Source organism: Eubalaena glacialis, chromosome 7 (assembly GCF_028564815.1).
Source record: "Eubalaena glacialis isolate mEubGla1 chromosome 7, mEubGla1.1.hap2.+ XY, whole genome shotgun sequence".
Lineage (NCBI taxonomy): Eukaryota > Metazoa > Chordata > Mammalia > Artiodactyla > Balaenidae > Eubalaena > Eubalaena glacialis.
In genome coordinates this window covers 64,474,505-64,488,850 of record NC_083722.1, presented here as the reverse complement: position 1 = coordinate 64,488,850, position 14,346 = coordinate 64,474,505, and the positions used below count along the sequence as shown (strand labels likewise).

At 45.4% G+C, this 14,346-nt stretch overlaps 1 protein-coding gene across 1 annotated transcript in view; it reads right to left on the bottom strand.

Annotated features, from left to right (window-relative positions):
* CTDSPL (CTD small phosphatase like) overlaps nucleotides 1–12,051 on the bottom strand; it is a 123,621-nt gene extending 111,570 nt beyond the window's left edge. The window contains 3 exon segments of the mRNA XM_061196494.1: nucleotides 11,478–11,637; nucleotides 11,640–11,747; nucleotides 11,750–12,051. Of these exon segments, the coding sequence (XP_061052477.1) occupies nucleotides 11,478–11,637; nucleotides 11,640–11,747; nucleotides 11,750–11,791 (310 nt within the window). The 5' untranslated portion in view covers nucleotides 11,792–12,051.
* Nucleotides 12,052–14,346: the final 2,295 nt, after the last annotated feature.

Genomic DNA, 14,346 nt, shown 5'->3' with positions numbered 1-14,346 from the left:
TCCAGGATAGATCACATCTTGGGTCACAAATCAAGCCTCAGTAAATTTAAGAAAACTGAGATCATATCAAGCACCTTTTCTGACCACAACGCTATGAGATTAGAAATGAATTACAGCGAAAAAAACGTAAAAAACACAAACACATGGAGGCTAAACAATACTTTATTAAATAACCAAGAGATAACTGAAGAAATCAAAGAGGAAATCAAAAATACCTAGAGACAAATGACAATGAAAACACGACGATCCAAAACCTATGGGATGCAGCAAAAGCAGTTCTAAGAGGGAAGTTTATAGCTACACAAGCCTACCTCCAGAAACAAGAAGAATCTCAAACAATCTAACCTTACACCTAAAGGAACTAGAGAAAGAAAAACAAACAAAACCCAAAGTTAGCAGAAGAAAAGAAATCATAAAGATCAGAGCAGAAATAAATGAAATAGAAACAAAGAAGACAACAGCAAAAATCAATAAAAGTAAAAGCTGGTTCTTTGAGAAGATAAACAAAATTGATAAACCATTAGCCAGACTCATCAAGAAAAAGAGGGAGAGGACTCAAATCAATAAAATTAGAAATGAAAATGGAGAAGTTATAACAGACACCGCAGAAATACAAAGCATCCTAAGAGACTACTACAAGCAACTCTATGCCGATAAAATGGACAACCTGGAAGAAATGGACAAATTCTTAGAAAGGTATAACCTTCCAAGACTGAACCAGGAAGAAATAGAACATATGAACAGACCAATCACAAGTAATGAAATTGAAACTGTGATTAAAAATCTTCCAACAGACAAAAGTCCAGGACCAGATGGCTTCACAGGTGAATTCTATCAAACATTTAGAGAAGAGCTAACACCCATCCTTCTCAAACTCTTCCCAAAAATTGCGGAGGAAGGAACACTCCCAAACTCATTCTATGAGGCCACCATCACCCTGATACCAAAACCAGACAAAGATACTACAAAAAAAGAAAATTACAGACCAATATCACTGATGAATATAGATGCAAAAATCCTCAACAAAATACTAGCAAACAGAATCCAACAACACTTTAAAAGGATCATACACCATGATCAAGTGGGATTTATCCCAGGGAGGCAAGGATTCTTCAATACATGCAAATCAATCAATGTGATACACCATATTAACAAACTGAAGAATAAAAACCATATGATCATCTCAATAGATGCAGAAAAGGCTTTTGACAAAATTCAATACCCATTTATGATAAAAACTCTCCAGAAAGGGGGCATAGAGGGAACCTACCTCAACATAATAAAGGCCATATACGACAAACCCACAGCAAACATCACTCTCAATGGTGAAAAACTGAAAGCATTTCCTCTAAGATCAGGAACAAGACAAGGATGTCCACTCTCACCACTATTATTCAACATAGTTTTGGAAGTCCTAGCCATGGCAATCAGAGAAGAAAAAGAAATAAAAGGAATACAAATTGGAAAAGAAGAAGTAAAACTGTTACTGTTTGCAGATGACATGATACTATACATAGAGAATCCTAAAGATGCCACCAGAAAACTACTAGAGCTAATCAATGAATTTGGTAAAGTTGCAGGATACAAAATTAATGCACAGAAATCTCTTGCATTCCTATACACTAATGATAAAAATTCTGAAAGAGAAATTAAGGAAACACTCCCATTTACCACTGCAACAAAAAGAATAAAATACCTAGGAATAAACCTACCTAGGGAGACAAAAGACCTGTATGCAGAAAACTGTAAGACACTGATGAAAGAAATTAAAGATGATACCAACAGGTGGAGAGATATACCATGTTCTTGGATTGGAAGAATCAACATTGTGAAAATGACTATACTACCCAAAGCAATCTACAGATTCAATGCAATCCCTATCAAATTACCAATGGCATTTTTTACGGAACTAGAACAAAAAATCTTAAAATTTGTATGGAGACGCAAAAGACCCCGAATAGCCAAAGCAGTCTTGAGGGAAAAAAACGGAGCTGGAGGAATCAGACTCCCTGACTTCAGACTATACTATAAAGCTACAGTAATCCAGACAATATGGTACTGGCACAAAAACAGAAACATAGATCAATGGAACAATATAGAAAGCCCAGAGATAAACCCACACACCTATGGTCAACTAATCTATGACAAAGGAGGCAAGGATATACAATGGAGAAAAGACAGTCTCTTCAATAAGTGGTGCTGGGAAAACAGCTACATGTAAAAGAATGAAATTAGAACACTCCCTAACACCATACACAAAAATAAACTCAAAATGGATTAGAGACCTAAATGTAAGACTGGACACTATAAAACTCTTAGAGGAAAACACAGGAAGAACACTCTTTGACATAAATCACAGCAAGATCTTTTTTGATCCACCTCCTAGAGTAATGGAAATAAAAACAAAAATAAACACATGGGACCTAATGAAACTTCAAAGCTTTTGCACAGCAAAGGAAACGATAAACAAGATGAAAAGACAACCCTCAGAATGGGAGAAAATATTTGCAAACGAATCAACGGACAAAGGATTAATCTCCAAAATATATAAACGGCTCATACAGCTCAATATTAAAAAAACAAACAACCCAATCCAAAAATGGGCAGAAGACCTAAATAGACATTTCTCCAAAGAAGACATACAGATAGCCAAGAAGCACATGAAAAGCTGCTCAACATCACTAATTATTAGAGAAATGCAAATCAAAACTACAATGAGGTATCACCTCACACCAGTTAGAATGGGCATCATCAGAAAATCTACAAACAACAAAATGCTGGAGAGGGTGTTGAGAAAACGGAGCCCTGTTGCACTGTTGGTGGGAATGTAAATTGATACCACCACTATGGAGAATAATATGGAGGTTCCTTAAAGAACTAAAAATAGAATTACCATATGACCCAGCAATCCCACTACTGGGCATATACCCAGAGAAAACCATAATTCAAAAAGACACATGCACCCCAATGTTCACTGCAGCACTATTTACAATAGCCAGGACATGGAAGCAACTAAATGCCCATCGACAGACGAATGGATAAAGAAGATGTGGTACACATATACAATGGAATATTACTCAGCCATAAAAAGGAACGAAACTGGGTCATTTGTTGAGACTTGGATGGATCTAGAGACTGTCATACAGAGTGAAGTAAGTCAGAAACAGAAAAACAAATATCGTATATTAACGCATATATGTGGAACCTAGAAAAATGGTACAGATGAACCGGTTTGCAGGGCAGAAATTGAGACACAGATGCAGAGAACAAACGTATGGACACCAAGCTGGGAAAGCGGCGGGGGGGTGGGGGGGGTGGTGGTGGGATGAATTGGGAGATTGGGATTGACATGTATGCACTGATGTGTATAAAATTGATGACTAATAAGAACCTGCTGTATAAATAAAAAATAAAATTAAATTTAAAAATTTTTAAAAAAAAGAAAAGAACAGATATCAGTTAAGTTGAAAACATAAAGCAGTAGAGAAAAATCAATGAACCACAAAGCTGGTTCTTTCTAAAGATCAAGAAAATTGAGAAACCTCTATCAAGCCTGACCAAAAAATAACATGGAAGACACAAATTACCAACACTACAAATGGAACAGGGGATATAAGAAACAGCGGCTATCACTTCAGACCCTGCAAGCATCAAACAGGTAATGAGGGAATAATGCTATGAACAACTCTACACACAAATTTGACAACTTCGATGAAATGGATCAAATCTCTAAAAACAAAAATGACACAACTTACCCAGTATGAAAGAGATAATTTGAATAGCTCTGTAACTATTAAAGAAATTGAACTTGTAATTTAAAAACTCCCCCCAAAGGAAGTCTCCAGGCACAGATGATTTCACTGAAGAATGAACACCAGTGCTACACAATCTCTTCCAGAAAAGAGAAGAGAGAATACTTCCCAATTTATTTTACAAAGCTGATACCAAACCAGATAAAGACCATGCCAAAAAGGAAAACTATAGACCAATATCACTCATGAATACAGATGTAAAAATCCTCAAATATTAGCAACAAAAATATTGCTAATATTAGCAATATGAGCAATTAGAATTCACTAATATATAAAAAGAACAACATATACAACCATGAGGTTTATTCTAGGCATGCAAGCTGGTTTGATATGTCAAAATCCATCAGTGTAATCTACCATATTAACAGACTAAAAATGAAAACTCATATGATCATATCAATTGATGCAGAAAAAGCATATGACAAAATTCAACATCCATTTCTGAAACTCCCAGAAACACTGGGATACAGGAGAACTTCCTCAACCTGATAAAGACATACAAAAAAACAACAGCTGACAATATACTTAATGGTAAAAGACTGAAATGGTTTCCCATGGGGAACAAGGCAAGGATGTCCTTTCTCACAACTCTTACTCAACATACTTCTCTAAGTTCTCGTCAGTGCAATAAAGCAAGAAAAATAAATAAAAGGCATACAAATCAGAAATGAATATAAGTATTCTTATGTGAGGACATGTTTGTCTATGTTAAAAGCCTCAAGAAATATACAAAGTCTCTTATAACTAATAAGTGAGCTGAGCAATCACAGGATACAAGGAAAACATACAAAAATCAATTGTATTCCTATACACTAGCACTGAACACATGAACACCAAAATTAAAAATATAATAACTTAAAAAAAGAGAAACACTGAGATACATATCTAACAAAAACATTAATAGGACCTGTATGCTGAAAACTATTCAACCCTGATGAAAGAATCAAAGAATATCAAATAAATGAAAAGACATACCATGGTCATGAACTGGAAGACTCAACATAGTAAAGATGTCAATTCTCCCCAAACTGACACACAGGTTTAATTCAATTCCTATCAAATCTCAGCAAGTTTTTTTTTAGTAGATATAGACAAGATTATTGTAGAATATATATAGAAAGACAAAGGAACTATAACAGCTAAAACAATTTTGAAAAAGAACAAAATTTGGAGGAATCAGGCTACCCTATCTCAAAACTTAATATATAGCTACAGTAATCAAGACTGTGATACAGGCAAAGGGATAGACACATCAATCAGTGGAACAAAATAAAAAACTCAGAAAGAGACCTACACAAATATGATGCACTGATTTTTGACAGAGATGGAAAAGAAATGCAAAAGCGAAAGGAAAGCCTTTCCAACAAATGTGGCTAAAGTAATTCGACAGCCAGAGACAAAAACTGAATCTAAGTCAATCACCTTATAAAAATTAAATCAGAATAGATAATGGTATTAAATGTAAAATGTAAAACTACAAAACTTTTGGGAAAAGCATATGAGAAAATCTTTGGGATCTAGTGCTAGATAGAGTTCTTAGAGTTGACCTCAAAAGCACAATCAATAGAAGGAAAAACTGATATATTGTACCTCATCAAAATTTAAAACTTTTGTTCTGCAAAAGTCTGTGTTAGGATGAAAATACAAGCTAAAGATAAGGAGAAAATATTTGCAAACCACATATCTGATGAAGGACTAATATCTAGAATATGAAAAGAATTCTCAAAACTCAACAGTAAAAGAAAATCCAGTTAGAACACAGACAAAAGACACGAAGGGACATCCCATCAGAGAAAATATACAGAAGGAAAAGAGCACATGAAAAGAAGTTCAACATCATTAGCCATCAGGGAAATGCAAATAAAACCACAATGAGATACCACTATATGCTTATCAGAATGGCTAATATAAAAAAATGACATCAAATGCTGGTGAGGATGTGGTTCTCCACATTGGATCATTCACACATTGTTGGTGAGACTGTAAACTGGTACATTTAATCTGGAAAACAGTTTGGCAGTTTCTTTAAAAAGTAAATATGCAACTACCATATGAGCCAGCAATTGCGTGCCTGGGTATTTATCCTGGAGAAACAAAGACTTATGTCTACCCAAAAACCTGTCCACTAATGTTTATAGCAGCTTTATTTGTAATAGCCCAAACCCAGAAATGATCAGATGTTCTTCAAAGAGTAAATGGTTAAACAAACTGTAGTATCCATGTCATGGAAAACTACTCAGCAATAAAGAAGAATAAAATATTGATACAAGCAACAACCTGACTGAAAATCCAGAGAATTATGCTGAATGAAAAAAGTCAATTCCAAAAGAGCACATATAGTTTGACTCCATTTATATACATTTATATACTTTATTTATTTATTTTTAATTAATTAATTAATTTATTTTTGGCTGCCTTGGGTTTTCATTGCTGCACGTGGGCTTTCTCTAGTTGCGTCGAGCGGGGGCTACTCTTCCTTGAGGTGCGTGGGCTTCTCATTGCAGTGGCTTCTCTTGTTGCGGAGCATGGGCTCTAGGCACGCGGGCTTCAGTAGTTGTGGCCCGCAGGCTCGGTAGTTGTGGCTCGCAGGCTCTAGAGCACAGGCTCAGTAGTTGTGGCATATGGGCTTAGGTGCTCTGCGGCATGTGGGATCTTCCCGGACCAGGGCTCGAACCTGTGTCCCCTGCATTGGCAGGCGGATTCTTAACCACTGCACCACCAGGGAAGCCCCTATACATTTATATAAAGTGACAAAATTTCAGATATGAAGAACAGACTAGTGATTGCCAATGGGCTGAGAAGGGGTGGGGATGGGAGGGAAGTAGGTGTGGTTATAAAATGGACCCATGAGGGATCTTCCAGGTGATGGAATTTTTCTGTATCCTGACTACACCAGTGATTTTGTACTAAGGGTTTGCAAGATGCTAATATGGGCAGGAACTAGGTGTCGGGGTGGGGCGGGGGGGAGGTCAGGAGATCTCTGTGTGATTTCTTACAACTGCATGTAAATGCACAGTTATCTCCAAATAAAAAGTTTATTATTAAAAAGCTAATCAAACTGAATCTACTTCAAATGTGTTCCGGCATCTGAAATAACTATTGCTTCCAAGAATCTTCTCCTTGCTATAATTTTGTTAGCAGCCCAAAGGTTAAAGGTTTCTGAGTTAAGCTTAAGTGTTGCAAACATTTGGGGGAAGTATACCTAGCATTTTAGGCCAAAATTCTGCCAAAACAAACTTGCCTGCAGAAATCTCATCAAGTGACATGTATTAGCTTACAAAAATTTGTTTCTTTTTTTTAGTTAAAAAAATTCTTCTGTAAAGCACAAGTACATTTTCATTAATATTTAAACAAAAAGGCAAAGTTCCCTCGCTTCCCATCCCAGTCTTTTCCCCAGGGAAATATTGTGTTTGAAGTATTTCCTTCAGATTTTTTTCAGATTATTTTTTGTGCATCTCTAGACATATGTACAGTTTTATGTGTGTGTCTGATTTTTTTTTTTTAAATAGAGACAGGATCACAATGTTTATACTGTTCTTCAAATTCCTTTTTCCCCCTGCTTCAAAATGTCCTGGAAATTTGCACGTTAGTATGTTTAGATCTATGTTTACTCATTCTTTTCAAGTACCTTGCAGTATTCTATGGAATTGATGTACCACAGTCTAATCCTTTGACACTTAGGATGTTTCCAATTTTTGCTATTGCAAGCAATGTAGCCATTGGTGAAAATCCTTGTGCTGTTTCTTGGAGCACATATGAGGATATTTCTCTAGAAGAGAAATCCAGAAGTAGACCGGGGCTTTGCAGGTGTGGCCAAAATTGTTGATTGGCTGAACCGACACCTGTTCCCACCTATTGTCAATCATCTTCTCCTCTCCCACCTCCAAAACAAAGGCTCGACTGACTACATGACCAGTTCTGGCCAATTACACATCAGCAAAAGTTTGCTGGGCCGTCCCTAGGAGTGTTTCTGCTTTCCAAGTAAAAAGGGCTGAACATGACTGGCACTGTCCCTTTTTCCTGCCCTGAAGGTGGCTGTGGTGTTTGGAGGGGTGGCAGCCATGTTACAACATGTAGGAAAGTCAAGGGAATCACAGTAATGTCAGCCCTGATACTAATGAGTTGCTGAACCAAAGCCAGCCGGCAGTTACCTCCAGACTGCTTGCTATGTGACAAGAATAAACTCCTATCAGGTTAAGTCTGGTTTTCTGTTACTTGCAGCCAAATGTGTTCCTAAATGAGTCAGTACTAAATTACTCTCTAAAAAGTCTGTACTCTATTCTCTCACAAAAGACTACAAAAGTATTCGTTTCCCAAAACTTTTGTTTACTTTGAATGTTGTCAGTCATTTAAATATTTAACCTAGCTGATGCATGAAAAAATTTCACAGGAAGTAAAGTGTCATTTCATACACTTACTGGACATTCAAATTTCCTCTTCTATGATTTTTCTTGTTGATATCTCTTGACCACTTTTCTACTGTATTGTTTGACTTTTTCATATTGATTTGTAAGAATAAATTTCCAGATAGCAAAGCAGGCTGAGCTAAACTCACAGGGAAAACTGTCTCTGCATCTTTATACTATCAGTCAAGTCAAACACGATTACAAAAAAAATCTTCGGTGACAGGCCACACCTCTGACAGGGAGAGTCATCTCTGAGTGGTGCACCACCACGTGGCAAAGTGTCAAAAAGTAATTCAACTCATGCAAACTGCCCCCACCCCCGCCCAAGCCCATGCTTACTACTTTCTCTGCAAACCTAAACCTAAAGAAAGGTTTACGGGATAGTGACACACTGGTGAACCAGGCAGAGTCTTTAACATACCTCATCTCATTTAACCCCCAAATCAAACCCAAAAGGCAGTCATTATTATTCCTATTTTAAGAACAAATGATAACAGTAAACTTTTAAAACCAAGCATTTCTTTCCTATCACAAAAACTTACAACATTCCAGGCCCCATAATAAAAACCAAAATGATTAAGTATTTACCTAAAACTCAAATGATATAAAATACATTGTGCCTGTTTTGTCTCCAATAAATTGTTTTTTTTTATTAGAGTCCCGAGATCTTAAGCTATATCTCATCTACCGTGTATACCAAATGGAAGGCACCTTATAAACACCATATTTTATTAAAAATTAAAATTGGCAATTAAAAATAAATAAAAATAAAATACATTGTGCCTATCTAAATACATCAACATGCTTAAGCAAGAAACATTGCTAAACCTGTTTAGTGGTTTATGAATCTGAAGAAGCTATTCCAAAGCTTGGCTCTAAAGTTTATTGCCACACTATAGTTAACCAAAATTATTTCCAGCTTTTAAAGTGAAAAACTAAATTGAGTAGGATTTTAATGCTTCAACAAGAAGCATCTACTAGCTAGCCACCCCATCCCAGAGCGGCAGGTGAGGAATTCCTCTAATCAGTTACCAACCAACCAATCTGACACTAGAAAACAAACAAAATAAACAGTTAAAGATAATAAAAGATTGTCATGGAGAGCAATGTAAACGAGTTGAATAGAACAAGCACCATCCTTGAGTATTTGTACATGGTTTGGATTTTGGATAACTGACTCCACTTTAGAAGCCTAGCAGCTAGAGGAAAAGAGAAAGTTGGGGAAGCTCCTGCTCCTGGAACCAGGTGGGGAGCAGCAGGAAGGCTGAAGCCTTGACAAATATTTCCTTGCTTTCCACCACCCCTCTCCTCACAAGAGCTGTGGATTCTCTCTGGCAAAGCATCACACAAAGCACTCAATCCACAGCAGGAGAGAAGCAGAGGCATCAAATCTCCTTGATGCCTCCAACCAAAACGTCCCTGAGGGGACATGCCCAGCCCAGAGCCAGCAGGCCAGGGCCCCAAGAACTAACAGCCCCAGCGGCAGGAAGGCCAGACCAACCAAGGTGCTGCCCACTTGGGCCCCAGAGAGACATGAAGATTCATCTGGAGCATCCTTTTGCAGAGTTTTTTATAGCCCATTTGTAAGGCACAGAAAAATGCCTGGGGGAGTCTCATTTCTAATTTTACGTAAAAGAAAACAAGTCCACAGACTTACAGTGTTTATGGTCTATGAAAGTGCAAATGGGTTGACAAATCCCCAATCTCAGGGTGCCTCTGGTGGTTTCTTGCATTTTCCTGGTGGGCTTGCTCAGCCGTTCCTGCTTGGGGAGAGGCAATGGGGTGTTCTCCCCACCCCCCCGCCACTGCTCTGTAGGGCTGCACACCTCACCCGACTGGCACAAGAGTAATAACACATGGAAGGAAATCTGACTCTGTCAAAGTCAAAGGCCAGGCCTGGAGAGGGGAGGGGCGTGTCCTGGTGGGCTGCTCCTGACCTGGGTCCAGGTATTTGCCAGGCGCATAACAGGAAGCTTTAGTCACCAGAACAAAACAAGCCAGATTCCTTGGCCCTTCAAAACTGTCCAAGCCTCAGGCCAGCTCACTAAAGGGACAGTAAGCAGGGCACATGAGAGAGGGGACAACAGGTCTCCAAGAGGGGCAGGGACACAAAGGAAAAGAGCAAAAAAGATAACAGAAGTGGGTGACGGGGCCAAAATGTGCTGAAATCAGACCAGGTGCTGCAGCACAGTGCCGACTCTCTGGGAAGGGATACACCTGGCCCCCAAGGGCTCCTCCAGTGCCCATTAGAGCTGGGCCCTAAAAGGACCCAGGGAGGACCAGGCCTCGCAGATGCACCCAGCAGGCTGGTGTCACTGAGACAGCAGAGTCAAGGAGGGCAGATGGCTCAGCAATGCTCCCCACGACCCCCTACCCTACTTGTGCAACCAACTAAACGCACGGCACACAGCCTCACTGTCGGGTGTGCACGCTGCACACACAGGCTCATGGTCAGGCACAGCACACACACAGCCTTCTTAGGTGTGAGTGCACACACACATACACCCTCCCAGTTGACGGACACAACATATTCAACCTGCCAGTTGGGTGCTGTAGGCACACAATCATCTGCACACACAAACTCTGTCAGGAGTGAACACATACGAACTCTCAGGCTCAGGCTCTTTTGGGCACACACACATACATTCCACAACCTCCTAGTCAGGTACACAGAAACCTCTACATAAGGTACACACCCGCACTCACAGCCTGTCAGGAAAACCCGAGCGCACCACCTCTGTTAGGTGCACACACACACCTTTACCGTCTCTCAGTTGGTGTGTGCACACCCACAACATGCAAGTGCACACACACACATATAATCCGATAGACACATACACACACTCCCAACGTGTCGGGTGCACGACACTCACAACTTCTCCCTTAAGTGCACACACACCCTTCCAACGTCTGTCTCCTGCACACACAGGGCACACACACTTCCAACCTGCCAGGAACACACACGCGCGCTCACAACTTCTCCGTCGGCGTGAGCGCACACACAAACTCCCGGCCGGCAGGGTCGGCCCCACATTGCCACCCCACCCCCCGGGAGAGGCGCACGCCCCCTCCCGCGCCCCGGGTTGCGCGGCCACACTCCCCCTCCCGCCGGCACCCGCACGCCGGCCTCCCTGCGGCGCACCCCGCACCCACGCACCCCTGCACCCCTCCCCCAGCCCGCGCCGGCGCCCGGCAGCCAACTCCGGCCGCGCGGGGAGTGCCCACGCCCCCGGCCCGCCCCGCCCGCGCCCCTCCTCACCTTTCTCGCTGGCGCCCGGGGCCCGGCCCTCGTCCTCCTTTGGGTTGGTCACCTGGGTGATGATGGCCGGGCCGTCCATGGGTGCGCGGCACGGCGGCAGCCCGCCGGCCCGGCCCCCCGGCAGCCAGGCGCACGGGCGCGCGGCGCGGGGGGCGCGCGGGGCCGCGGGCCGGGGGGGCGCTCGCCGCCGCCGCCGCCTGGGCGCGCCCGCCGCCCGGCCCCGCTCTCTGGGAGAGGCGGCCCGGGCCCGCGCCCCCGCTCCCGCCGCCGGCGCCGCCGCCGCTGGGCTGGAGCGGCCGCCGCCTCGTCACCATGAACCCCGGAGCCGCGCCCGGGAGAGCCGCGCACGGGGAGGCGGAGCGGGAGGCCGGGCGCCGCGGGAAGCGGGAGCGGGCGAGGGGGAAGGAGCGAGCGAGGAGCGAGGGCGGGCGGGCGGGAGAGAGGGAGGGAACGAGGGAGGGAACGAGGGAAAGCGGGAGGGCGGGCGGGTGGGTGTGTCCCGGCCCGAGGACCGGCCTCCGCCGCCGCTGCCCGCCGGCCCCGGGGGGAGAGGGTTGCGGGGTGAGGCCGAGGCGGTGAGTGGAGGGCGGGCGGGGGTCTTGGGCAGACGAGTGGGGTGAGGGGCTTGGGGTGGAGGGGATTCCAGAGGGATCCTGGCGGTAGATAAGAGGGCCGGGGTGTGTGGGGGTGTCAGGGGTTCTGGGAAAATGAGTGGGGTGAGCGGCCTGGGGTGCGAGGGCCGTGAGGAGGAGTCCGGCAGATGAGTGGGCTAAGGGGCGTGGGGGGCTAGGCAGGGGCCCGCGGGGGTGCGGGTAGGGCTCGGAAGGGTGTTCGGAGTGGGACCCCGGGGGCCCGAGGAGGGATCGCATGGATGCGAGAGTGAGGAGGACCCTGGGAGGGATGTTTACCGGGAGGAAGCAGGAAGAGTAGGAGGCAGATGTGAGGGAAGAGGAGGAGGGTCCCGAGAGGGTGTCTTGGGGGAGGTGCTGGGTGAGGGGCATCCCGGCGCGGGAAGCGAGGGGTCAGGGACTTGGGCGCGGAGGGCAGCGGTTTGCGGAGGTAGAGGCTGCTAAGAGAGGTCCCTTACACCGAGGCGGCCCGCGGAGGGGTCCGGGGCGCTGGTGCGAGGAAGAACCCCTGAGTGCGAGGAAGGTTCGGAGGGACCCGAGGGTGCGCCGGTCAACGGAGGGGTCCCAGAGTGTGGGGAATCCTGAAGGGTCCGGATATGCGGGACCCAAGAGTGACCAGGGGTTGGGTGGGGGGAGGAGGAGTCTGCGGACGGAGCTGGAGGCTCCAGGCGGGGGATGCTTGCAGAACCGGTTTCAGCATTGGACCCAAGAGCCCGCGTGCTGGACGGTGGGTCCTCGAGGACCAACCTCATGGCACGTGGGGGATGTAGGCGTCGAGCGGGGCCTGGGCAGTGGGCAATTCCGGGTGCTGTTGCAGTAAGGGGCCCGGCCGGGGTAGCGGGTCGAAGGCTGAAGAGAGGAAGGGGCCTGTGGCGGGCCGAGCTGAGCAATGACTGTGCTTCTGAAGAGCAGCCAGCCAGTCAGGTCTGGGGCGAGGGCGAGGGCGAGAGCGCGAGCAAGACGGGAAAGTGCCCCCTCACCCTTGATGGGTCTGGGCCCTTTCGCGCCCGCGCCTTCGCTTTCCAACTTGGAAGCCGCACTGGCAGCCCGGTAAGCCAGGGGGCCGGGCAGTGCCGCAGGGGGGCGGACCTGGGGGCGGGAGGGGAGCACTCGCGCGCGCTCTCCACCAATCAGGAGGACCTGGGCGGGCCTGCGGAGCGTGACGTAGGTGGGCAAGGCTGAGTGGGCGGACTGCTTCTTGGAGCGCCCTGCCTCCCTGCGCCCGGTTGCGCGCGCACTTCAGGCGTTATAGGCAAGTCCATCCCTGTTGTGGCTGAAAGGAAGCCAGGCCTTTAGGACTTTTCTCACTCCCTAACCCTTGGAACCCGGAGCTGGTTGCCGCGAGGTCACGTGCTCACCGGGAGAAGCAAGGAGACTCTCCAAAGTTTTCAAGTACACTTCCGAAGCGCCTCTGGCGAAGGGCAGCCAGCAGACCTAGCGGGTGTCTGCACGGGGTGGAGCCCAGTGAGGGTTCCGGTCTGGGAGACAGTCCTGGGACAGGGCTCCTGTGGCAGGTGGGAAAACATTTCAGGGGAGCTGCTCTAAAGGCAGTTAGGCAAGCTGTAGGGGTTTTGCCCCCAAATCCAGGACCTCAAGTGACATCCTGGCTTTGAGCTTCTGCGTGGGTCCTGGTGCCCGCTGCCTTGGCGTGGGCTCGTGTGTGAGTAGCTGCTCTTCTGTTGGCTCCTTTGGGACCATAGTGATTTCCTGGGGCAGCTGAGCAAAGAAGGTTGAAGCGAAGTGCCCTTTTGGTTAGGAAGGTGTAAGTAGCCCAGGCTCCAGCGCATGCCCAGCCTAACCCTCCCAAGTGCAGAGCAGATTAGGGCCCCATGGCACCCAGGACTTCCCTTGTCCCCACTTCTAACGCTCTTTGCATTTGTTCAGAGGCTATGGCTGGCCCAGGGGCTGGCAAATTAAAATGTTCTCTGAATTCAGAAAAGGGAACCCTCCTACACTGCTGGTGGGAATGTAAAATGGTGCAGCCACTATGGAGAACAGTATGGGGGTTCCTCAAAAAAACTAGAGTTGCCATATGATCCGGCAATCCCACCCCTGGGCATATATCCGGACAAAACTATAATTTGAAAAGATACATGCCCGCAGTCTGTGGCATGACATGTTTCACAGGCAGGTCTGGTGACATCTTGGCACACACAGGAACAAGCTCATTCGTACACAGGCTCAAATTCATGCCAGGACACAGGGCGCACCCGTGACAAGGTTGTCTCTGCCCAGGCTGG